This window comes from Heterodontus francisci, chromosome 33, assembly GCF_036365525.1.
Source record: "Heterodontus francisci isolate sHetFra1 chromosome 33, sHetFra1.hap1, whole genome shotgun sequence".
Lineage (NCBI taxonomy): Eukaryota > Metazoa > Chordata > Chondrichthyes > Heterodontiformes > Heterodontidae > Heterodontus > Heterodontus francisci.
In genome coordinates this window covers 23565558-23592409 of record NC_090403.1, presented here as the reverse complement: position 1 = coordinate 23592409, position 26852 = coordinate 23565558, and the positions used below count along the sequence as shown (strand labels likewise).

Sequence of the window (26852 nt, the reverse complement as noted above, 5' to 3'; positions counted from 1 at the left end):
AGGGTTCTTAAAGTGATTAATATTGTAAAAAGGCAAGTTCTTGTCCGTTCAGAGATTTTTCTATTTGCTGTCTGTGGGGTCTTCAAGCCCAGAATTGCTGACAGCAACTTTCCATGTTTAACTGTGCATGTGCAGTCTCCAAGTTGCTGTCCATTTTAGAGTAGACACAACACTGACTGCTTTGCCACCATCCCTAGTGCGAAATCCGGTCCATTATAGTTGAGGATTGGCCATTGCTGGTCTTAAATTTCTGCAAACTTTCAATGACGAGTAGAGAGATTTAGGACTTTTTAAAATGAATTGTTTTTCAAAAAGAATAATGGAATTCTATAATAAAAGCAAAATACTGCGGATGCTGGAAATCTGAAACAAAAACAAGAAATGCTGGAATCTCTCAGCAGGTCTGGCAGCATCTGTGGAAAGAGAAGCAGAGTTAACGTTTTGGGTCAGTGACCCTTCGGAACTCTATATCCTGTTCAGTTGAAATAAATGCTTCTGTATTCTGATGGGGTGTGGTGATTATTAACTGGAGTGTGGTTCTTGCTCAGCAACTGGCACTTCTTCTTTGGCCTCCTTATCTCAAGAGACAATGGATAAGTGCCTGGAGGTGGTCAGTGGTTTGTGAAGCAGCGCCTGGAGTGGCTATAAAGGCCAATTCTAGAGTGACAGACTCTTCCACAGGTGCTGCAGAGAAATTTGTTTGTCGGAGCTGTTACACAGTTGGCTCTCCCCTTGCGCCTCTGTATTTTTTTCCTGCCAACTACTAAGTCTCTTCGACTCACCACACTTTAGCCCCGCCTTTATGGCTGCCCGCCAGCTCTGGCGGATGCTGGCAACTGACTCCCACGACTTGTGATCAATGTCGCTTTTGCAGACGTCTTTAAAGCGGAGACATGGACGGCCGGTGAGTCTGATACCAGTGGCGAGCTCGCTGTACAATGTGTCTTTGGGGATTCTGCCATCTTCCATGCGGCTCACATGGCCAAGCCATCTCAAGCGCCGCTGACTCAGTAGTGTGTATAAGCTGGGGATGTTGGCCGCCTCGAGGACCTCTGTGTTGGAGATACGGACCTGCCACCTGATGCCAAGTATTCTCTGGAGGCAGCGAAGATGGAATGAATTGAGACGTTGCTCTTGGCTGACATACGTTGTCCAGGCCTCGCTGCCATAGAGCAAGGTACTGAGGACACAGGCCTGATACACTCGGACTTTTGTGTTCTGTGTCAGTGTGCCATTTTCCCACACTCTCTTGGCCAGTCTGGACATAGCAGTGGAAGCCTTTCCCATGCGCTTGTTGATTTCTGCATCTAGAGACAGGTTACTGGTGATAGTTGAGCCTGGGTAGGTAAACTCTTGAACCACTTCCAGAGCGTGGTCGCCAATATTGATGGAGCATTTCTGACGTCCTGCCCCATGATCGTTTTCTTGAGGTTGATGGTTAGGCCAAATGCATTGCAGGCAGCCGCAAACCTGTCGATGAGACTCTGCAGGCACTCTTCAGTGTGAGATGTTAAAGCAGCATCGTCAGCAAAGAGGAGCTTCCTGATGAGGACTTTCCGTACTTTGGACTTCGCTCTTAGACGGGCAAGGTTGAACAACCTGCCCCCTGATCTTGTGTGGAGGAAAATTCCTTCTTCAGAGGACTTGAACGCATGTGAAAGCAGCAGGGAGAAGAAAATCCCAAAAAGTGTGGGTGTGAGAACACAGCCCTGTTTCACACCACTCAGGATAGGAAAGGGCTCTGATGAGGAGCCACCATGTTGAATTATGCCTTTCATATTGTCATGAAATGATGTGATGATACTTGATAACTTTGGGCATCCAATCTTTTCTAGTAGTCTGAAGAGACCACGTCTGCTGACTAGGTCAAAGGCTTTGGTGAGATCAATGAAAGCAATGTAGAGGGGCATCTGTTGTTCACGGCATTTCTCCTGTATCTAACGAAGGGAGAACAGCATGTCAATGGTCGATTTCTCTGCACGAAAGCCACACTGTGCCTCAGGGTAGACGCGCTCGGCCAGCTTCTGGAGCCTGCTTAGAGCGACTCGAGCAAAGACTTTCCCCACTATGCTGAGCAAGCAGATTCCACGGTAGTTGTTGCGGTCACCTTTGTTTTTATAGAGGGTGATGATATTGGCATCGCGCATGTCCTGGGGTACTGCTCCCTCGTCCCAGCACAGGCATAGCAGTTCATGTACTGCTGAGAGTATAGCAGGCTTGGCACTCTTGATTATTTCAGGGGTAATACTGTCCTTCCCAGGGGCTTTTCCGCTGGCTAGAGAATCAATGGCATTACTGGCACTTGCATTGTCAAGAAATCACAGGTTTTTCTCTGAAAAGATGAATTCCCTGGTTGTTATGGTGTAGAACACCCGAAAAACACAACAAATGCCGGTAATTGGATTGATTTTGGGGTTAAAGGTGGTCTATCACTATCTTTTGTGTTTTAGCTTTATCTTGCCACGTGGTGTGTTTTAAACAGTGACTTTTGATAGAAACGATGATGCTGGCCAGTATGAGTTAATGAGCAGACTGCCAGGAGCTGAATTGATCGGAGCATGTCACTGTTGAAGGTGTTCAATTGTAGCTGCAACTGTTCTTGTATTACTGCCGTAAGCATGGAGGTGTGGCCCAAACACTATTGAGCCATGATGCTGCTGACCCTGTGAAGAGCAAACAGCCCAGTCACAGCTCTGCATTCTTGGATTGTATGAACCCCAACATGGAATAGTCCATTCTCCAAGTCTACTGAACTTGACAGATTTGGACTGTAATCATTTCAAGAACAAGAAATTGGTTCTCTTAGCTACATGTTCAGTATTCCATGACAAGGTGGTATTTGTAGAATGCTGAAGTTGTCAAGTGACAGGACTGAGTTTGCCTCAACAATTACATGTCAACATGGTACTTCCTAGCCGTTAGTTGTTCTATATCCTCAGCTTACTCTGAGTAAGCCCTCCAAGCCGGTTCTGCTTTGAGATAATCATCTCTTGCTGGTAAAACTGTATGTATGAAAAAACAAAGCATTTCCCACTGTATACAGGGTCTGTCAGGAAAGTATGCTTGACCCAACCTTCTCTCCATTTGTATTTAGTGGAAATAATTAGTGAAAGCTAATTACCTGTCTTGTAACCAATTCGTGTTTGAATTGATGCTCAGATACAGGTAGTGGACGGACAAAACAGTTATCACAGTGCTCTCCATCCCTCCATTCTGTAAAAGTTGTACACTTCAGTTACTTTAGGGGAGGCAGTGGCATGGTAATATTTTGGACTTGTAACCCAGAGGCCGAGTCTCATGCTCTGGGGCTAGGGTTCAAATCCCACCATGGCAGATGGTGAAATTTGAATTCAATTAATAAAAACCTGCGATTAAAATATCTGGTCTAATGGCCATTGTCGTTTGTTGTAAAAACCCATCTGTTCACTAATTTCCTTTTTTAGGGAAAGAAATCTACCGTCCTTACATGGTCTGGCTTAAATGTGACTCCAGACCCACAGCAATATGTTTGACACTTAAATGCCCTATGAAATGGCCTAGCAAGCCACTCAGTCGTACTAAACTGCTACAAAGTCTAAGAACAGGCATGAAACTGGCCGGGCCACCTGGCATTGACCAAGGCACTGGAAATGACCAGGACAGGCAAACCCAACCCTGCAAAGTCCTCTTTAGTAACATCTGGGGGCTTGTGCCAAAATTGGGAGAGCTGTCCCAGAGGTGAGTCGAGCAACAGCCTGACATAGTCATACTCATGGAATCATACCTTACAGACATTGTCCCAGACACTGCCATCACTATCCTTGGGTATGTTGTACAGTAGTGTACGTTCGGGAGGGAGTTGCCCGAAGAGTCCTCAGCATTGACTCCGGGCCCCATGGATTCTCATGGCATCAGGTCAAACATGGGCAAGGAAACCTGCTACTGATTACCACCTACAGCCTCCCCTTGGCTGATAAATCTGTGCTTCTGCATGTTGAACACCAGTTGGAAGAAGCACTACGGGTAGCAAGGGCACAATTTACTCTGGGTGGGGGACTTCAATGTCCATTGCCAAGAGTAGCTCTGTTGCACTACGACTGAGTTGGCCAAGTCCTAAGGGACATAGCTGCTAGACTGGGTCTGTAGCAGGTGGTAAGCAAACCAACAAGAAGGAAAAATGTACTTGACCTTGTCCTCGCCAATATGTTGCAGATGCATCTGTCCATGAGATAATTGGTAGGAGTGACAGTCCTTGTGGAGGCTAAATCCAATCTACACGTTGAGGGTACCCACAATCATGTGTGGCACTACCACAGTGCTAAATGAGAGATTTAGAACAGATCTAGCAACTCAAAACTGGGCATCCACGAGGCGCTATGGACCATCAGCAGTAGAATTATATTCAACCACAATCTGTAATATCATGGTCCAGCATATTCCCCCACTCTGCTGTTACCATCAAGCCAGGAGACCAATCCTGGTTCAATGAAGAGTGCAGGAGGGCATGCCAGGAGCAGCATCAAGAATACCTCAGAGTTGTCAACCTGGTGAAACTACAACCTAGGACGACTTGGCGTGCCAAACAGTGGAAGTAGCATACAATGGATAGGGCTAAGCAATCTCAACCAGTAGATCAGATCTGAGCTTGGTCCAGTCGTGAATGGTGGTGGAAATTTAAACAACTATCAGGAGGAGGAGGCTCCACAAATACCCCCTTCCTCAACGATGAGGGAGCCCAGCACATCAGTGCAAAAGAAAAAACTGAAGCATTTGCATCCATCTTCAGCCAGAAGTGCTGGGTGGATGATCCATCTCTGTCTTCTACTGAGGTCCCCAGCATCGCAGTTGCCAATCTTCAGCCAATCTGATTTCACTCCGCGTGATATCAAGAAACTGCTGAAGGCACTGGATACTGCAAAGGCTGTGGAGCCTGAATAGTCTGCCAATAGTACTGAAGACTTGTGCTCCAGAAGTAGCTGCACCCCTAGCCAAGCTGTTCCAGTACAGCTACAACACTGACATCTTCCTGGCAGTGTGGAAAATTGCCCAAGTATGTCCACACAAAGCAGGACAAATCCAACCTGGTCAATTCCCACCCTATCTGTCTACTCTTAATAATCAAAATGATGAAAGGTGTCGTCAACAATGCTATCAAGAGGCACTTGCTCAGCAATAACCTACTCCGTTTAGGTTACACCAAATCCACTCAACCCCTGACCTCATTACAGCCTTGGTTCAAACATGGACAAAAGAGCTGAACTCCGGAGGCGAGAGTAACTGCCCTTGACATCAAGGCAGCATTTGACCGAGTATGGCATCAAGGAGCCCTAGCAAAACTGAGTCAGTGGGAGTCAGGTTGTTGGTCAATCAACCCAGCTCCAGGACATCACTGCAGGAGTTCCTCAAGGTAGTGTCCTAGGCCCAACCATCTTCAGCTGCTTCATTAATGACCATCCCTCCATCATAAGGTCAGAAGTGGGGATGTTTGCTGATTGGCACTGAACATTCTGCATTCATGACCCATCAGATACTGAAGCAGTTCGTATCCAGATGTAGCAAGACCTGGACAATATCCAGGTTTGGGCTCATACGTGGCAAGTAACAGTCATGCCTCAAGTGCTAGGCAATGACCATCTCAAGAGAGAATCTAACCATCTCCCCTTTAATGTTCAATTGGCATTACCATTGCTGAATCCCCCCACTTGCCTAGATGGGTGCAGCTCCAACAACATTCAAGAAGCTCTACACCATCCAGGGTAAAGCAGCCTGCTTGATTGGCACCCCATCCACCACCTTCAACATTCCCACCCTCCAACACAGCAGTGGCAGCAGTGAGTACCAACTACAAGATGCACTGCAGCAACTCACCAAGGCTCCTTAGACCGAACCGTCCAAGCCTGTGACCTCTACCACCAAGAAGGACAAGAGCAGCAGATGCATGGTAATGCCATCAGCTGAAAGTTCCCCTCCAAGCTGCACACCATCTTGATATGAAATTCTATCGCCATTCCTTCAGTGTCGCTGGGTCAAAATCCTAGAACTCTCTTCCTAACAACAATGTGGATGTACCTACACCAAGGAGACCATTGGACCCATTGTAGTACATAGATGAAGCACCCTAATGTTCAGCTTTGTGTCTTGATCATCCCGAGCCTGTGCCTTTTACTATTCTGCCTGACAGGTAATAAGAAATGGGAACAGGAGCAGATAAGGCCCCTTAAGCCTGCTTTGCCGTTCAGTATGATCATGGCTGATCTTCTGCCTCAGTTCCACTTGCCTGTTTGATCCTCACTTCCCTTGATTCCCTGAGACCAAAAATATCCATCGCCGCCTTTATGATGGAGCACCCACAACCCTCTGGTAGAGAATTCCAACGATTCACAAACCTCCTGAGTGAAGAAGTTTCTGCTCATCTCGGTCCTAAATCATTGACCCCTTCTGAAACTCTGTCCCCGTGTTCTAGATTCCCCAGCCAGGGGAAACAACCTCTCTGTTTACCCTGTCAAGCCTCTTCAGAATTTTATGCTTAATGAGATTACACCTCACTATTTCAGAGGGTATAGGCTCAGTTTATTTACTCAGCCTCTCATGGGACAACCGTCTCACACCAGGAACCAATCTGGTGACCTTTGCTGTAGTGCCTCCAATGCAAGTATGTTCCTTAGAAATGGAGACTAGAACTGCATACAGTACTCCCAGGTGTAGTCTCGTCAAAGCCCTGTACAATTGTAGCAAGACTTCCTTTATTTGTACTCTAATACCCTTGCCATAAAGGCCAGCATACCATTTGCCTCCCTAATTGCTTGCTGCACCTGCATGTTAACTGTTCCTTGTATGAGCACATCCAAGTCTCTGAATGTCCACATTTAGAAGTTTCATGTCTTTTATAAAATATTCCGCTTTTCTGTTCTTACTACCAAAATGAATAACCTCTCACTTCCCCACATTATACTTCATTTGCCACCTTATTGCCCATTCACTTTTCCAGTCTATATCTCTACAGCCTCTGTCTCCTCACAGCTTGCATTCCAACTTAACTTTGTATCATCAGCAAACTTGGATACATTATTCTCTCCATTTAAGTCATTAATTGTAAATAGCTGAGGTCCCAGCACTAATCCTTGCAGAACTCCACTAGCCACAGCCTGCCAACTTGAACAGGCCCTGTTTATCCCTACTCTTTGCTTCCTGTCCATTAACCAATCCTCTGTCCATGCTAATATTACCCTCAACTCCATGTGCCCTTATCTTGTGTATTAACCTTTTGTGTGGCACTGCATTGAATGCCTTTTGACAATCCAGGTATAACACATCTTCTGGTTCCCCTTTATCTATCCTACTAACAACATCCTCAAAAAAAAACTACGTTTGTCAAACACAACTTCCCTTTTGTAACACCATATTGACTTTGATCATATGATTTTCCAAATGCATTAATAGACTTCAGCATTTTACCAATGGCTAACTGGCCTGTAGTTCCCTCTTTTCTCTCTCTACCTCCTTTCTTGAATAACGGTGTTACATTTGTTAACTTGCAATTGTCTGGGACCATTCTAGAATCTAAAGCATCTTGGAAAATCAAAACCAGTACATCCATCATCTCTGCAGCTACGTCTTTAGAGCCCTAGTTTATAGGCCCCTAGGTGCTGGGATTGGTCAGTTTTTAGTCCCTTAAGTTTCTCCAATACTTTTTCTCAGCTCATATTAGTTGACTTAAGTTTCTCACTGTTATCCCCTTGGTTACCCTTTATTTCTGGTATGTAACTTATGCCTTTTACAGTGAAGGCGGACAAGATATTTTTTCTTCATTCCCCATAATTTTTCCTGTGTCTGCCTCTAAGGGGCCAACGTTTATTTTAGCTACTCTTTGCTTACTTGGAAAAGCTCTTGTAATCTGTTTTATACTCTTGACTGGTTTACTCTCATTCTATTTTTTCCATTTTATCAACTTTTTGGTTGTTATTTGGTTTCTAAAACACTCCCAATCCTCAGACTTGCTACTATTCTTTGCAACATTATAAGCCTCCTCTTTAAACTAATACTATTAACTTGCCTAGTAAATCACAGATTTATCTTGCTGAGTTTTTCTTTAGTGAAATGTGTTCTTGTTAAACATTTTGAATTGTTTCTTTAAATGTTTTCCACCGCTCATTTACCATCATACCTTCTATTCTAGTTACCCAATCAACCTTAGTCGCCCTCCCCTCATACCTATGTAATTGGCTTTAAGTTCAAAATTGTTCTTTGGGTCTGGAGTATGTCACTTTCAAACTGAATGAAATTCAGTTGTCTTATGATCACTTTTTGCCAAAGGATCTTTTACTATGAAATTACTAATTTAAACCTGCCACATTGCACAATGCTAAATCTAAAATAACTTTATCCCTAGTTGGTTCCCCACAACGTATTGTTCCAGGAAACTGTCTCAAAAGCTTCTACAAATTTATCTGAGACTAGTTTTACCATTTTGATTTGTCTAGTCTGTATGACTATTTAAAATCCCCCACAATTATTTCATGCCTTTCTTACAAGCCCTAATTATTCCTTGCTTAATGCTCAGTCCAACGGTATAAGTACTGTTAGGCAGCTATAAATGACTGTTTTCTGATTTTTTTTTTATTTCTAATCTCCACCCATACTGATTCTACTTGGATTTTCTTACACAAGATCTTTCCTAACTGCTGCTTTTGTCATCCTTTGCTTTGAGGGCTATTCCTCCCCTTTTTTTTTTTTCCCCCCCATCTATCTGTCCTTTCAAAATATTGTGTACCTTGGAATAGTTATTTCCCAACCTTGGTCGCCTTGTACCAAAAGTCTCTGTAATGGCAATTAGATATAAAGCATTGATCTCTGTGCTGCTAGTTCATCTCTTATTGCAAAAGCTTCACACATTCAGATGAAGAGCCTTTAATTTCATTGTTAGATATTTATCAAAATTTACATCAGGAAGTTCTTGTATATGGTTCTAAATTAATTTTTTGTTAATAAATTTATTTACAATTTCTGGCGCAGTTCATGTTTGTTTTGAAGAAATGTGAATTTCCTTATCCATCCATCAAATTCTTAATTCTGCATAAAGTTTTTTGCTCAGGACATGTCACAGGGACAGTAATAAGTTAAAGCTGGAATATTCATTATTAGAGTTTAGCTGGTTATTTTCTGAATTCCTAGAGTTCTGTGTGCTCATAAAATGAGACAGGTTCTCTTTCTACCCCACCTCCCCTCTGCACCCTGGGATAGAAATGGTCCCAATAAGCCAAAATTGCTATTAATTGCACTTGGTGTAACTTTTTTTTTCTATTCCAAATCGGTAGATTTAATATAATTTAGGTATTCCAGTCAGAATTATACCTCAAGTTTTGATTGTAATTGTTTTATTTTTTTATCAAGGCACAGGAGGGGGTAAAGTTGCCTGGCTTTGCAACAAGGCATTTGAATATATGTTCAGTCGTGCATGATATATTGTGTGATTATTCAATTGTACATTTAGTATTTTTGCTCCCTTCTCTCATTTGTGTTTTAAATGCTCCTCTAATTATTTTGCCTGGTCTGATGTCAGCAAACATTGACAGCTGTTTCACTGTGGTGTACTTGCCCTTTAATCCTGGCTGAAAGCTGCCATTGGTTAGGCCTGTACATCAGTGCTGTCCATGGTTCTGACGGTATGTAACAGCACGGATCTTTAAGATTTTCCTCCTCCTCCCTTTCTTAAGCTTCTTTGTGCTGTGTGCTCATAAAATGAGAAATTTCAGCACAGGAGGAGGAGGCTATTTTGCCCATTCTGTCAATCCTTGTCCTAGTTCATCAGAAATTTCTGCTCGAATTCCATTTTCTTACTATTTCTCTTTGCCCTTCATTATTTCTTGTGAAGTCTTGTAATCCTGTATTAAATTGACCTTGGCTGTAATTGTCATGGTACCTTCCATGTTCTAATAATCCATAAAGTATAAAGATCTTGTAACTTATTTCTTTATGTTTCCTGTTCGAGATCTAAATTTATGTTCTCTTGTACATTTACTGACCCATGGAAATACATAAACTTTAACTTTTTACACTTGGCAACCATGACACTTGTATTAGACTCCCCCACCCACTTTTTGCACAGAATGCAGCCCTGGATTTTCATGCTTGTCATTGTAACTATAATTTCCCATTTCTGCTATTGTCTTAATGAAGCTGCACTCCATAGGTGCAATATCTTCTATTGTGGGGTGCCCAAAAGAGCACAAAGTACTCCTGATTCTGTCTAAGGTGGGAATCAAATTCACGACATAAAGCTCATCAGATCTGTGGACCAAAGTTTGGGATGAAACTTGGTTTGTGGACTTTTGGAGTTGTGCAGGAGGAAGGTTCCATTTAGCTCTATAGTTTTAGTTGTGAGGTAGCTGTTCAGTACAAGTTGAAATGCTCTGTTGCCCTTTCCCTACCAGACTTGGACCATCAGTTAATGGTACAGTGACATTGATTCAGCCGTCAAGTGCTTCTCCACAAGCTTTTTCGCTGTAGAGATGTGATCAGTTAACTGCCATTAAACAACTGTGTTCACAGGTTTAACAGTCCTGTTGGACCAGTTTCACTTGGTGTTTTACCTAGTTCTCTGTTGCCTTTAGCTTGCATTGTCTTTCTTGCTTGCAATGCACAACTCTCTATCAAGCTTGTGTAAGGAATAAGGGCTATGTTCTATCCTCTGTACTTGATCTCTGCCCAAAAGGCTTTCCTCTTTTACTACTGAATTATGCAAGTATGATTTAAAAAAATTGGAACCAAACATGAATATTTTGAATTTCACAAAGCTCCTGCAGCCTGTTTGCTAACGGACTTACCCTTTACCATTCTGCAGCATAAACTCTGCAATCTCATTTATTATGCAAGTGAATTAATATTTAAATCACACTGCAGACTGGTATGGTTTAACATTTTGGTATTCAACCAATAGGGATTAGTCAATCTGATACTAAATATTTGGAAGGGATGCTTTTCATTTCATTTTTATTAGTTGCTGTTTTGTTGGGCATTGCTAAAGATTTTCTGCTTGTGATTTACCAGTGCTTGTTCAGTAATAGCTGCAGAGGAGCAGTGGGGGAAGGAAGTCAGTAGATTTTCCTTACAGTCCCTTGTACTGCCAGAATGCAGTGATCGCCAACCTTTTTGAGTACTGACCTTGAAAGGCAGTTCTTGTCTTTTTTTTCCCTGCAGTACTGAGGCATTGCTTTCTCCATGCTGGGTAACCAGTGCTTTGTAAGTGAGAGTAAGGAAAAATAATTTGGTCATTAGCACCCTGTCCCATTAATGGCTCCAAGGACAGAAGTCTTGTGCTGATAGTAGCCCTCCAATGCTCTGCTGTTAGACTGTGACGCAGTGACTTGTTTACAACTAAAGCTCCTTACACTGAATTAACTGCAGGTTTATCAGAAGCATCCAGAGGAAATGGAAAATTAATGCTTGCATACTGGTTATATCCTTGCAGTCAGTGGCAGAATGCCAACTGCTATTTTTTTTTAAATCTCAGCTTGGTAAGGAGACTGGGTATTGGCAGCAAAGCATGACATTTTTTTTTTTTAGAGATATAGCACTGAAACAGGCCCTTCGGCCCACCGAGTCTGCCGACCATCAACCATCCATTTATACTAATCCTACACTAATCCCATATTCCTACCACATCCCCACCTGTCCCTATATTTCCCTACCACCTACCTATACTAGGGGCAATTGCTAATGGCCAATTTACCCATCAACCTGCAAGTCTTTGGCTGTGGGAGGAAACCGGAGCACCCGGAGAAAACCCACGCAGACACAGGGAGAACTTGCAAACTCCACACAGGCAGTACCCAGAATTGAACCCGGGTCGCTGGAGCTGTGAGGCTGCGGTGCTAACCACTGCGCCGCTGTGCATATTTCTAAGCAAATTTAGGCTGCGTTTACACGATTGGTGTAGCATTAGTACAGACTTTGCACCAATTTTAGAAGAAACTAAATCTGATGGTAAAGGCTTAAACTGACACCAGAGTAGAGTCAGATGTAGCTTAAAATGTTTAAATTGGAAACAATGTTGCTGTTCATAACATGTTCACTTGCACCACCGTTTTTGAGACTTGAAGCACGAATTTACATTACAGGATAATTTATGAAGTGTACATCATTGTTTCCTTGCTGCCTCTGTCCTTCACTTATCAGAATATTTCTAATTAACTGAGTTGGCTGAAGAGGTGGTGAAATACTGTCACTGACCTGATTTAAGACTAACCATGGGTCGCTACTGCTCATGGCTATCCAGTGAGCCCTGTTGGAATATGTGTTGGTGTGGATGCCAGATGAGAAAAGGGTCAGGCTCTGCTATGATGCAGTCTATAGTTAAATAGCCTTCCAGCTCTCTCTGGCTTACCCAGGTAGGACAATAATCACGGAGGAGGGATATTCGAAGACAATTGCAGCCATGGAACAAGTTTTTCAACATGGATCAGTGAAGAGAATAATATGGCAATATTTATTTAATAGGTTTTTAAAATCGTAACTTTGTCACCTAACCTTGATGTTTTAAATTCATTCTGTGGTGTTGGTATTGCTGGCACAGTTGGCAATTATTGGCCATCCCCAGTTGTCATTAATAGTTTGGTACAAGTGAGTGGCCTGCTAAGGTCACTTCCGAGGACAATTAAGAGTCAACCACTTTGGTAAAGGACTGATGTCACACAACGTCCAAACTGGGTAAGGTGGGAGATTTATTTCCCTGAAGGGACATTAGTGAACCTGTTGTCTTTATCAGATTATAGGACTGGCTTCGCTTTTACTTTCATTTTAAGTTAGATTTTTGAAAACTGAAATCAAATTCTCTAGACTCGCAACGTGCTTTCCCTGGATTACTGATCCAGCAACATTACTTACTGCACTACCGTACTGCAAACTTTTTGAATTCTTTCACTTTTAATCTTGGGGCTGTTTTGCACTCTGCCTTGGGTTCTCATCTAGGACTTTGAACGAAAAATAAATTCCATTCATACTTATAAGGTGAATTTAATGATTTGGATCCATTGGACATTTAACTGCATGGGACATTGTAATGTGGCCATGATCATCTTGTTCCACTTATTCTACTTTTGTATTGCCTTCATTCTGCTGGAGTTATGAAGTGTGGGTGTCAAATTGGCTACAGGCCAGTACAAATGATTTGTATTTCTATTGGGATATTTTTCACATTAAAAGGGACCAAGATGTTTCAATGGCGCAACTAGAAATAAAATGTATACCAAATCAAATAAAGACATTAGGAGGAATAGCCAAGAGGTCTGTTTAAGGATGGTCTTAAAGGAAGAACAAGGTGTGGAAGGGCTTCGGCAGGGAGTTCGAGTGTGCAGCCAAGGTGACTGAAAGCATGGCTGTCAATGGTGAAATGTTCAAAAGTCTGGTGTTGGATGAATGGAGGATTTGGTGTGAGATGTGGTTGCAGGCCTGGCTGAGGCTGCAGAGGTAAAGGGGCGTTCTTGAAGATATGTAAACACTATGATTTTACATTAAAGGCATTGAGGAGTGGTAAACCAGTGTAGTTCAGCAGGGGAAGTGGTGACTGATGAACAGGACTTGATGTGCCAGGTAGGATATAGGCAGCAGAGTTTGGGATGAACTGACGTTTATAGAGGATAATACACTGGCCAGGAGAACATTGCAAAAGTATGATCTGGAGATGATTAAGACACTGCCTACTTCAGTAGGAGAAACTTCAAGTAGGGGTGAAGGTGGGTGATTGGAGATTGGGTTGGAAGTTCCACACAGTTGAATAGAAAGCCGAAGTGGGAAACAACTGGATCAGCCTGAGACCATGACTGAGCAGAGAGGTGAAATTGATGGCAGGGGTATGGACTCTTGCAGGAACTGAAGACTATGGCTTTGACTTCCCAATGTTTTGCTGGAGGAAATTGTGGTTTACCCAAGACTGACTGTTAGTCAATACAATAGCAGTGGAGAGATTGCAAGTAGAGCTAGGTGTACTTAGCATGCACTTACAAGCTGATCCCATGTCTACTGATGCTGAGGGGTACCATGTAGATGAGGATAGATGTTTGAGGGGCTCTGGAGGTAAAGTGTGGCCATGACGAGAAGCGAATGGCGCTTTTGTGAAGTCCATGATCAGGTACGCAAGAATGAAAGCAAACTAGCTCAGTCCCAATGAGATGGACAATGAGAGGTTGAAGGAGGGCAATGTAGCTTTTCTGTTGAATGCAGAAAGGTTGAGGAGGGATAATCCACCACAGTTACAAGGATGCCATTTGTGACTTGAATGTAGGCCTATTTTGGGGATGTGGCAGGAATGGATACCTGATGGGAGAGTTAAATCTAAGTACTAGGAAAGATGGCCATAGATTTAGGAAACCGTGACGTGGAAGGATTTTAGTGAGAAGAGGCAGGTTGAAATTCGAGCAGTTGAAGGGTGGTTTTATTTTGAGGAGTGAGATAATGGCATTGGTTCTGAAAGGAAAGACTGTGGTAACTGAGACCAGGAAACTCATGCAATGTCAGTTAGCATGAGGGCAAGGAGGATGATTTGGGTGGTCAGCAGTTTAGTGGGAATAGGGTCAAATGGGCAGTAGGTTGGAAAGGGAGGAGATGGAGGAACAGAGACACTGGGTTCAGGACTAGGGAGGTGGTGAGCAAGGGGAGGTTTAGCTCTGGGAAAGAAGGGGGACAGGGAAGTAGCAGAAGTAACTGATCTCTACCTTAGTCACTAAGAAGTCCACAAGCTCTTCATATTTGGTGAGAGTGGATTAGTGAAGGGGAGTGAGCTGTATGGAGGCAATTAGTCATGAGGAAAGCAGCCCAATGGAGAATTGATTGAGCATTGGTTAATACTAGTGAACTCAAAGTTTAAAATAGGCAACTTTTTTTGCTTGTAGCCGAATACATGTGATCTGTGCTCTGGGAGCCGAACGTTGAGTGGATTTTGCACTATATGGAAGAATTGCATTTTAATAATACAAAATAAGTAAAGGTAAACCAGATAAGCTGAGCATGTGCGCTAATTTTCATGGCAACTTGTGTGGTGGCTTTAATGTATTCTAGTTGGTAGCTTCAGGATACAGGATTTGTACAATTGTAATTAATGAAATGTGGATTATATCTCATTTGTGATGTGTAATTCATTATGGGTTTGTAAAAGCCTCCTGATGAGCTTTATTTCTGAATGTAGCCAGCACTGCACAGAATAACATTTTGAACTTTTTGATCTGTAGCGGTAATTTGTCAGAACTTTCAGAACATTAAGTTCTTGACTTCTGGATTCTGGGCTGCAAGTGTAAGTAAACTCTGGGGTGCGCAAGCGTAGCCAGGCTTGTAGTAATCCTCATCTATTAATGAATTGGACTTTTCAAGCCACTTCATCCTTTATTTACCTACAATACTTAGTATAGAATTTAATCTGCTTGTAATTTCATAACCTCTTTAGATAATCACTTTACTTCAGTTTTATTTGAGAAATAAAGTTTGAACTGTACAATTCCCAGTGGAATATAATCTTAGATTTACATTATGTGCAGTATATACTCTTGGTGTAAAAGTGAAGTACAGCAGATGCTGGAAATCCGAAATAAAAACGAAAAACTTTGGAAATGCTCAGCAGGTCAGGCAGCATCTGTGGAGAGAGAAACAAGAGTTGATGGTTCATGTCTGATCAGTTCTGATGAAAGGTCATCAACCTGAAGCATTAACTCTGTCTCCACAGATGCTGCCTGACCACCTGAGTATTTTCAGTATTTTCTGTTTTGATATCTTAGTGGGAGTTGAGCAGGAAACATGTTAGCTACTTACTTTCCAAGAAGTTAATTTTGTTGTTCAGGGAGGGACAAAGCGCAGAAGAGCAATAGTTATAGGGGACTTTATAGTCAGGGGCACAGAGAGGTGCTTCTGTGGACGTGAAAGAGACTCCAGGAAGGTATGTTGCCTCCCTGGTGCCAGGGTCAAGGATGTCTCTGAACGGACAGAGGGCATTCTGAAGAGGGAGGGTGAACATCCAGAGTTTGTAGTACACATCAGTACCAATGACATAGACAGGAAGAGTGATGAGGTCCTGCAGGGGGAGTTTAGGGAGTTGGGTAGTAAGTTTTTAAAAAAAAAAAAGGACCTCTAGGGTTGTAATCTCTGGATTACTCCCTGTGCCACGTGCCAGTGAGGCTAGAAATAGGAAGATAGTGCAGCTAAACACGTGGCTGAGCAGCTGGTGTAGAAGGGAGGGTTTCAGATATTTGGACCATTGGGTTCTCTTCAGGGACAGATGGGACCTGTACAAGAAGGACGGGTTGCATCTAAATTGGAAAGGCACTAATATCCTGGCTGCAAGGTTTGCTAGCGTCACTCGGGAGGGTTTAAACTAGTGTGGCAGGGGGGTGGGAACCAGAGCAGTAGGACAGCTAGTGAAGTAAATGAGGAGGACATAGTAAATAAGGCCAGTAGGACGAAGAGGAAGAGCAGGTGGGGAGATGTTGCTGAGCACAGCGGGACTGGTGATCTGAAGTGCATTTGTTTCAATGCGAGAAGTATAACGGGTAAGGCAGATGAACTTAGAGCTTGGATTAGTACTTGGAACTATGATGTTGTTGCTATTACAGAGACTTGGTTGAGGGAAGGGCAGGATTAGCAGCTAAATGTTCCAGGCTTTAGAAGCTTCAGGCGGGATAGAGGGGGATGTAAAAGGGGTGGGGGAGTTGCATTAATGGTTAAGGAGAATATCACAGCTGTACTGCGGGAGGACACCTCCGAGGTCATGCAGCGAGGCAATATGGGTGGAGCTCAGGAATAGGAAGGGTGCAGTCACGATGTTGGGGGTTTACTACAGGCCTCCCAACAGCCAGCGGGAGGTAGAAAAGCAGATATGTAGACAGATTTTGGAAAGATGTAAAGGTAACAGGGTTGTAGTGGTGGGTGATTTTAACTTCCCCAATATTGACTGGGACTCACTTAGCGCTAGGGGCTTGGATGGGGCAGAATTTGTGAGGAGCATCCAGGAGGGCTTCTTGAAACAGTATGTAGATAGTCCAACTAGGGATGGGGCCATTTTGGACCTGGTATTGGGGAATGAGCCCAGCCAGGTGCTGTAAGTTTCAGTGGGGGAGCATTTCGGGAGCAGTGACCATAATTCCATAAGTTCTAAGGTACTTGTGGATAAGGATAAGAGTAGTCCTCGGGTGAAGGTGCTAAATTGGGGGAAGGCTAATTATAACAATATTAGGCAGGAACTGAAGAATTTAGATTGGGGGCGGCTGTTTGAGGGTAAATCAACATCTGACATCTGGAGTCTTTCAAACGTCAGCTGATTAGAATCCAGCACCAGCATGTTCCTGTGAGGAAGAAAGACAAGTTTGGCAAGTTTCAGGAAGCTTGGATAACGCGTGATATTGTGAGCCTCGTCAAAAAGAAAAAGGAAGCATTTGTAAGGGCTGGAAGGCTAGGAACAGACTAAGCACTTAAGGAATATAAAGACAGTAGGAAGGAACTTAAGGAGTTAGGAGAGCTAAATGGGGTCATGAAAAGTCCTTGGCAAACAGGATTAAGGATAATCCTGTTTTATACGTATATAAAGAGCAAGAGGGTAACCAGGGGAAAGGGTTGGCCCACTCAAGGACAGAGATGGGAATCTAGGTGTGGAGCCAGAGGAAATGAGAGGTGCTAAATGAGTACTTTGCATCAGTATTCACCAAAGAGAAGGACTTGGTGGATGATGAGCCTAGGGAAGGGAGTGCAGATAGTCTGTCATTTCATTATCAAAAAGGAGGAGGTGTTGGGTGTCTTGCAAAGCATTAAGGTAGATAAGTCCCCAGGGCCTGATGGGATTTACCCTAGAATACTGAGGGAGGCAAGGAAAGAAATTGCTGGGGCCTTGACAGAAATCTTTGCATCCTCATTGGCTGCAGGTGAGGTCCCAGAGGACTGGAGAATAGCCAATGTTGTTCCTTTGTTTAAGAAGGGTGGTAAGGATAATCCAGGAAATTATAGGCCAGTGAGCCTTATGTCAGTGGTAGGAAAACTATTGGAGAGGATTCTTTGGGACAGGATTTACTCCCATTTGGAAACAAACAAACTTATTAGCGAGAGGCAGCATGGTTTTGTGAAGGCGTGGTCGTGTCTTACTAATTTGGTTGAGTTTTTTGAGGCAGTGACGAAGATGATTGATGGAAGGGCGGTGGGTGTTGTCTATATGGACTTTAGTAAAGCCTTTGACAAGGTCCCGCATGGCAGACTGGTGCAAAAGGTGATGTCACACGGGATCAGAGGTGAGCTGGCAAGATGGATACAGAACTGGCTCTGTCATAGAAGACAGAGGGTAACAGTGGATGGGTGTTTTTCTGAATGGAGAGCTGTGACTAGTTGTGTTCCGCAGGGATCAGTGCTGGGACCTTTTGTTTGTAGTATATATAAATGATTTGGAGGAACATGTAGCTGGTCTGATTAAGTTTGCGGACGACACGAAGGTTGGTGGAGTTGTTTATGATGAGGATTGTCAGAGGATGCAACAGGATATAGATCGGTTGGAGACTTGGGTGGAGAAATGGCAGATGGAGTTTAATCCGGACAAATGTGAAGTAATGCATTTTGGAAGGTCTAATGCAGGTGGGAGGTATACAGTAAATGGCAGAACCCTTAGGAGTATTGACAGGCAGAGAAATCTGGGCGTACAGGTCCACAGGTCACTGAAAGTGGCAACGCAGGTGGATAAGGTAGTCAAGAAGGCATATGGCATGCTTGCCTTCATCGGTCGGGGCATAGAGTATAAAAATTGGCAAGTCATGCTGCAGCTGTACGGAACCTTAATTAGGCCACACTTGGAATATTGCGTGCAATTCTGGTCGCCACACGTCCAGAAGGATGTGGAGGCTTTGGAGAGGGTACAGAGGAGGTTTACCAGGATGCTGCCTGCTCTGGAAGGCATTAACTATGAGGAGAGGTTGGATAAACTCGGATTGTTTTCACTGAAACAATGGAGGTGGAGGGGCGACATGATAGAGGTTTACAAAGTTATGAGTGGCATGGACAGAGTGGATAGTCAGAAGCTTTTTCCCAGGGTGGAAGAGTCAGTTACTAGGGGACATAGGTTTAAGGTGCGAGGGGCAAAGTTTAGAGGGGATGTGCGAGGCAAGTTTTTTTTTTTAAACAGAGGGTGGTGAGTGCCTGGAACTTGCTGCCAGGGGAGGTGGTGGAAGCAGATCGATAGTGACTTTTAAGAGGCATCTTGACAAATATGGTTAGGAAGGGAATAGAGGGATATGGGCCCTGGAAGTGCAGAAGGTGCTAGTTTCGGCATGCATCAAGATCGGCGCAGGATTGGAGGTCCAAATGGCCTGTTCCTGTGCTGTACTGTGTTCTTTGTTCTTTGAGTTTTCGGTAGTTTAGGTTCAACATTATTTGAAGGGCTAAGAATTGCTAAAGTCAAAAATGTAAACCTCCAATGCCAGCTGAAACTTTTCCCCTGCAAAGGTAACTAGTCAGAGGGATAATTCAAAACTCTAAATGGTGAAAAGACCGTGTTAGAAGCCACATGGTGACTTTGACACCATAAATCACCACCTCCAGGCGCTTACCCATTGTCTCTCGACAAGGAGGCCCAAGAAGAAATCACCAACTAAAAATTTTGTTAACCTGATTTAGCCATGTCATTTCACCAGCCGGAATTGTATTTGGAAAAAGTGGCACACATCTGCTCTCCTGACTCCTACCGCTCCACTGGGTCCATGGGTGTTATGGCAGAGAGGGTGTGAGATCTCTGATACTGCTGAGTCAGTCAGCAAGATGTACAAGAGCAGAGTGTCTGGTCCAGTCACCTCTAATTCTTTGTTCCCCTCCAACCCTCCCACCTAGCATTTCCACAGGAGATCAGACTTGTATTGCAGCATTGTATGGTGTTTTGTCTGCTGCGCTGTCCAATTATTATTGTAATAAAAACAAGAGATGCTGGAATCACTCAGCAGGTCTGGCAGCATCTGTGGAAAGAGAAGCAGAGTTAACGTTTCGGGTCAGTACAATTATTATTGTACTTTGTGTGTGTTTTCCCAGTCTAGTTTCCCCATTGCCTCAGATTGTGGGCTAAATGACTGTTATTGGCTAGTAGCTCAGTAGTAACACTAAAGTAAATTTGGAAAAGAGCTATTTGATTGTAAAATGAGCTTCTGACCCCATATCTGCTACATTCCAAGACTGCCTACTTCCACCTTCATAACATTGCCAGTCCCTTTCTCTCCTTCAGCTTATCTGAAACCCCCCTAGATTTAACTATCGCAGACCTCTCCAGCTTGCCTGCCTACCTTGTCCCCGACGTAATATTGAGCTTATCAAAAATTCTGCAGCCTGTATCCTAAATCACACCAACTCCTAGTCACCCATCACCTCTGATCTCTTTCCAATATTGGCTCCTGGTCCAGAAATGCCTTTTTAAAAAAAAAAATTCTCATTCCGTTTTCAAATTCCTCCAAGGCCCTGCCCCTACCTATCTTTATAATCTCCAGCCACTGAGATTCCTGCACTATTCCAATTCTGACCTCTGATTATCCCCAGTTTTGATTGCTCCACTGTTGCCAGCCATGTCTTAGCTGTCTAGGTCCTGAGCTCTGAAATTCCCTCCCTGAACTGCTGTGCGCCTCCTTTTTAAGTTGTTCCTTTAAAACAGACAATGCCTTTGGTCACTGTCCGAACATCTATGTGTCTCATTGTTAAGTTGTTAACTCTTGTGAAGCACCATAGGATATATAAGTTGCTATAAAATGTTTTCTCATGAATTTTGTTTCACTGTTTAGGGGTATCCTTCTCTCTCCCCTTTACCTCAAGTATTTTCCTTTCACCAAAGAAAAGCACTCGGGCACTATCTGGTGTCTGAGGAAGTCATGCAGTCATTTATGGTGTAGATGGAGGCCATTTGGTCAGTCAAGTCCATGCTGGCTCTCCATAGAGCTATCCATTCAGTCCCACTCCCCTGCTCAACTCCCATAGCTCTGCAAGTCTCTTTCCTTCAAGTGACCATCCAATTTCCTTTTGCAGTCATTGTCCCTGCTTCCACCACCCTTGTTGGCATCCAGATCCAGGTCATTACCACCACTGCATTTTTTTTTGTAGTTCTTCCTCACATTCCCCCTGCATCTCTTGCCCAAAACCTTCAATCTATGTCCCCTATTCCTTGTACCATTTAGTTAATGGGAACAGTTTTTCCTTGTCTAATTTAGCTAAGCCTGTCATAATCTTGTATACCTCTAAATCTCCCCTCAATCTCCTTTTGCTGTAAGGAGAGCAACCTCAGCTTTTCCAACCAAACCTTGTAACTAAAATCCCACATCTCTGGAACTATTCTGGTAAATCTCTACACCGTCTCAAGGACCTTCAAGTTTTCTTGGTGTTGAACCACAATCGATTCCTTCTAACAGCATCGCCAGTAATAACTGATTAACTCGCTATTTCAGCTTGCTGTATGCAAACTGACTGCTATGTTTCCTATATAATTGACTGCACTTAAAAAATAATTGACCGTAAAATGTCTTGGGACATCCTGAGGATGTGAAGTGTACTATATAAATTCAAGTCCTTTATAGTATTTATAATCTGTAGATTGGGATGAATTTCTTCCAGTAGCGTACAAGTGCTTTTCTGGATGGTGTGCTAGTTTGTCTAATTTGTAGTCAATATGTGGAAGCAGGAACCTAGTTCATGGAGGTAGGAAGGAGCCTTGTAGGTAGAATCATAGAATAGCTTCAGCCCAGAAGGAGGCCTGTTGAGTGTCAGTTATTCCAATTTTTATACTTCAAATCTCAAATCGTGTTTGTCTACTGGAGAAAATTAGCTATTGAAAGTTGCTAGTTTTGAACAAGCTCCTTGGAGGCTGCTGAATGCTGTGGTAAACTCATAGTTGTGTTAAAGCATCTCCACTGCAATTCAGACCTGCAAGCAGGGAATGTGAGGTGGTTGCTTAACCAGCTTTGCCTTCTGTGCTACAGTTTTGAAATGATGCACTGTCACGCATGAAATGAGCCATGATGAAATCAACTGTGAAATGGAAGAATTATGAATTAAAGAAAACTGTAAACAAAACCACAGGAAAATGGACATTTGTACCACAGTCAAAATGAAATGTCACATGATCTCTTCTGTACTGGAAATCATCAAACCTCTCTGCAAAGATGAAACTCATTAACCTCGTCTGAAATAGCTCTGGGAGAACCCCTTTGAAATTGAAAGGAGCACTATCGGACTCATTGACATTAATGAACTAACAAAGGATACTGGAGACAGACTGGCTCAGCCCAAACCAAAATGAGTAGGTGTGAAGCAGCTCAGTGTTGACAGAATAGTCCCAATTCAGACATCAATTGTTAGCCATGGTTATCGTTATCCTAGTCCTTTGTGTGGTCACCACCAAGGGAGAGGGCTATGTGTCTCGTAACAGAAACTCTAATGTCATAGAGAGATACAGCACTGAAACAGGCCCTTCGGCCCACTGAGTCTGTGGGGACCAACAACCACCCATGTATACTAATCCTACATTAATCCCATATTCCCTACCACATCCCCACCATTCTCCTACCACCTACCTATACTAGGGGCAATTTATAATGGCCAATTTACCTATCAACCTGCAAGTCTTTGGCTGTGGGAGGAAACCGGAGTACCCGGTGGAAACCCACGCGGTCACAGGGAGAACTTGCAAACTCTGCACAGGCAGTACCCAGAACTGAACCCGGGTCGCTGGAGCTGTGAGGCTGCAGTGCTCGCCACTGTGATGGATTTTTACCTTCAAAAGGTAGCCCTCGAGAGAGAGAGAGAGAGAGCGAGCGAGAGATCAAGCCAGGATCTCGGAAAGCCAGTTCAGCCAGAGGCTGTGTGAGAGATCTAGTCCAGCAAGAAGAACCCTGCTGAAGAACAACTGCAACAGTCACTATAGTGGAGATATCACTGACATTGAGACCCCATCTGTGAAGGTAACAAAATCCACACCGCCATCTTTGTGCTGAGTTGGAACCACTGGAACTCGACAACACCTCAGGTTCAATACTACAAACACCCAGGCCTACACCTTTAAAAAGACTTTCTGCTTGAGAAGTTTCAAAAGGTTTACTGTAAACTACTCACTTTGGACTTGAACTTGCATCCTACCCTTTTCCCTCTATCTATTCTTGTGTATGTATTTGTGGGTGAGGTTGCAACCATTTTGGTAATTGTGTAAAAATAGTTACTTTTTTAACCTCTGAAAACCTGTCATTTGTCAGTTTATTTGACCAGCAAAACACTGGCTAATGCACCATTTTAAAACGATTGCAGTCAGTTGGGAGGTGAAAAACAGGAACCACCCATGCCCCTTTCCACCTGTTTTTAAAAAGTCAACATGGGAATGATGCTACCACACACTGATTTTTACAAAATTGTTAAATTCTTTATTTGTATTATTGCCTACTGTAAAGGATTGACTTTTTTATTGTAATTTTCATTTTATACATTTTTGCTCAGATTTGTGAAGCATGAAGTCTGGTGACTAAATTAACATGGTATATTTGAGGGAAATGTGAACTATATAGGTGTGCAGGCAGTAGCAAATTTCCATTTCAGTCTTGCTCGTGCTATCCACTCATCCATTCCCTCTTCAAAACCAGGAGACACTTCATAAACTACTTTGTCCTCTTGCTTGCCATTACCCTGGCTTGGGATGTATTGTCTTTTGGAGCCAGTGACAAAGCCAATCATATTGCTAGATTTGCTAAACAATGCCCAATTTATTAAGAACAAAAAAATGAGCCCCCCCTTGATCACCAGCCTTAATAGTCTGGTTAGTTTCTAGCTACTTGACTTCTGGGAGCTGGAGTAGCAACATGGCACGAGCAATTTTTAAAATTCATTTTCGAGGTGTGGGTATTTCTAGCAAGACTGCCATTTATTGCCTATCTGTTGTTGTCCTGACTTTGTTAGGTCATTTGAGAGGGCAATGTCGACTGCATTGATATGGGGCTGATCCTGTATGGACTGACAGGAGAATTTTGTTTCCAAAAGGGTTTTTGAGACCATCTGACAGCCTCATTCACTTTTACTGATACCAGCTTTTTGTCTCTGGTTTTAAAATATATCTTTTAATATTCAGATTGGGGTACTAGAATCTGAGAGGTAAAAATGAAGGACCAGTCCTTGCCTTTTGCATCCTATGTCTGCAATACATGGTGGAGCCCAGAGGGATGAAGAGAGCCAAATTTGATGCAAATGTGGGAACACCTTTTTGGGAGGGTATTATCGTCACTGCTCTGTATATAGTATTTGTATATAGTACTGGTAATTGCACCTTTATCAACCTTGGAGTTTTAGTGCTGCCAGTCTGCAAGATATGGTTTTCAGCTGCCTTTTCGAATGTGCCTCACTCCCTCTTTTCCTTCCACCTAGGCATGTGATGGTGAAAACTAGTCCAAACCACAAATTTGTCTTCACGGTGAAAAGCCACACCACTGTGCTTCCAGGGAGCATTGCCTTCAGCTTGCCACAGGTAAAGATAGTTACAGTGTATCTTGTAGCATGGATCCAAACCTGTAATTTGCAGTTAGTACTAAAGAAATAGTTTGGGTTTATTTTTTGGAGGATTTGGGTGGAGGGCAAATAAATGTATCTTCTGGGAAGCAGTTCTCTCTCTGACAATTCACTTGTGAACTCGGCACTTTTCAATACTGCTGCCATCACTTTCTATTTCAAAAACCCTACTGTATCCTTTTTTTCTTTCCTTGCAAACTACTCCATCTCTAAGCTCCCTGTTTTGTCCAAAGTCTTTGAATGGGCTGTTACCCTCTACCCCACTCCCCTCCCACAAAATGAGTACCCATCTCACCTACAACCTGCTGTTTGAATTTCTTGATTTCAGGTTTGTGCCTCCATGTTGAGCTGAAATGGCCAAAGCCAAAGTCAGGGATGATATACAGTGATTGTGGCCATCATAATTATCCCTCTTAATCCTCTTTCTGCACCCTTTAACATGATTGACTGCACCAAGCAGCTGCAGCGTTTCTCCTACTTTGTTCAGTTCAGTGGGATTTGATTTTTCTGGTTCCAGTATTAATCACATAAAAATAACGATGTGGAAACAATCGACTCAGCCCAGTCAGTCATGTTTGCAATAACCCTCTGCGTGAGCGAATAGTTCTGATCATACCCATAATTTTCCCATAATCCCTTCAGCCTTCTTTGTTTCCTTCACCTATCCAATCTAATCTTGAATGTTGTAGTTTCTGCCTCAACCACTAACCCTGGAATTGACTTCCACAGCTTCACAACTCCGAAGTTTCTTCTGCCCTCTGCTCTGAATCTCGTGTTTAATTTTGTTCTTGACATCTTAATTGCTGGAACAGTCTGTTTCTATCCATGCTTTCCCATCTTTTCATAATTCAATTGTATATCTTAATCTGTGGTGTCTAACAGAAATGGGGGAGGTGATGGCGTAGTGGTAATATCACTGGACAAGTAATCTGGAGGCCTAGACTAATGCTCTGGGGACATGGGGGTTTGAATCCCACCACAGCAGATGGTCAAATTTGAATATCAATTAATAAATCTGGAATTAAAAGCTAGTCTAACAGTGACGGTGAAAACATTGTCAATTGTGAAAACTCATCTGGTTCATTTTAGGGAAGGAAATCTGCATCCTTACCTGGTCTGGTCTACATATGACTCCAGGCCTACAGCAATGTGGTTGACTCTTAAATGCCCTCTGAAATAGCCTAGTAAGCCATTCAGTTGCGTTGAACTACTACAAAGTGTAAGAAAAGGAATGAAACCGAATGGACCACCTGGCACCAGCCTAAGCACTGGAAACGACAACAGCAAACCCAGCCCTGTCGACCCTGCAAAGTCCTCCTTACTAACATCTGGAGGCTTGTGCGAAGTTGGGAGAGCTGTCACACAGACTAGTCAAGCAACAACTTGATAGTCATACTCCCAGATTCATACCTTACAGACAATGTCCCTGACACTATCACACCATCCCTGGTGGGACAGGACATACCCACCAGAAGTGGCGACACAATGGTATACAGTCGAGAGGGAGTTGCCCTGGGGGTCCTCATGCCATCAGGTCAAACATGGGCAAGGCAACCTTCTACTGAGCATCACCTACCACCCCCTTCAGTGAATGAATCAGCACTTCTCCATGTTGAACACCAATTGGAAAACTCTGCTGTAAAGGCACAGAATGTACTCTGGGTGGGAGACATCAATGTCGATCACCAAGAGTGACTCGGTAGCACCACAACTGACCGAGCTGGCCGAGTCCTAAGGGACATAGCTGATAGACTGGGTCTGCGGCAGATGGTGAGGGAACCAACGAGGGGAAAACCTAATTGACCTTGGCCTCACCAGTCTACCTATCTCAGCTGCATATGTCTATGATGATATTGGTAGGAGTGACCACCACACAGTCCTTGTGGAGATGAAGTCCCGTCTTCACGTTGAGGATACCTACCATCATGTGAGCCACTACCACGGCTAAATTGGATAGATTTTGAACTGATCTGGCAACTCAAAACTGAGTAGCCATGAGGTGCTGTGAGCCATCAGCAGCAGCAGAATTCTATTGAACCACAATCTATAACCTCATGGCCCAGCATATCGCCTACTCTACCCATACCATCAAGCTGGGGGACCAACCCTGGTTCAATCAAGAGTGCAGGAGGGCAGCACCAGGCATACCTAAAAATGAGGTCAGCCTGGTGAACCTACAACACAGGACTACTTGCAGGGCAAACAGCGTAAGCAGCATGCAATAGACAGGACTAAACAATCCCACAACCAATGGATCAGATCTAAGTTGCCACGTTCAGTCGTGAATGGTGGACAATTGAGCAACTAACAGGAAGAGGAGGCTCCACAAACATCCCCATCCACAATGATGG

At 43.4% G+C, this 26852-nt stretch overlaps 1 protein-coding gene across 2 annotated transcripts in view; it reads left to right on the top strand.

Moving 5' to 3' along the window:
* LOC137348053 (vesicle-fusing ATPase) overlaps positions 1 to 26852 on the top strand; it is a 315973-nt gene that overhangs the window by 33339 nt on the left and 255782 nt on the right. For both annotated transcript variants that reach the window (XM_068013170.1, XM_068013171.1), the window contains exon 3: positions 24361 to 24460. In XM_068013170.1, the coding sequence (XP_067869271.1) occupies positions 24361 to 24460 (100 nt within the window). The remainder of the gene's footprint in view (positions 1 to 24360; positions 24461 to 26852) is intronic.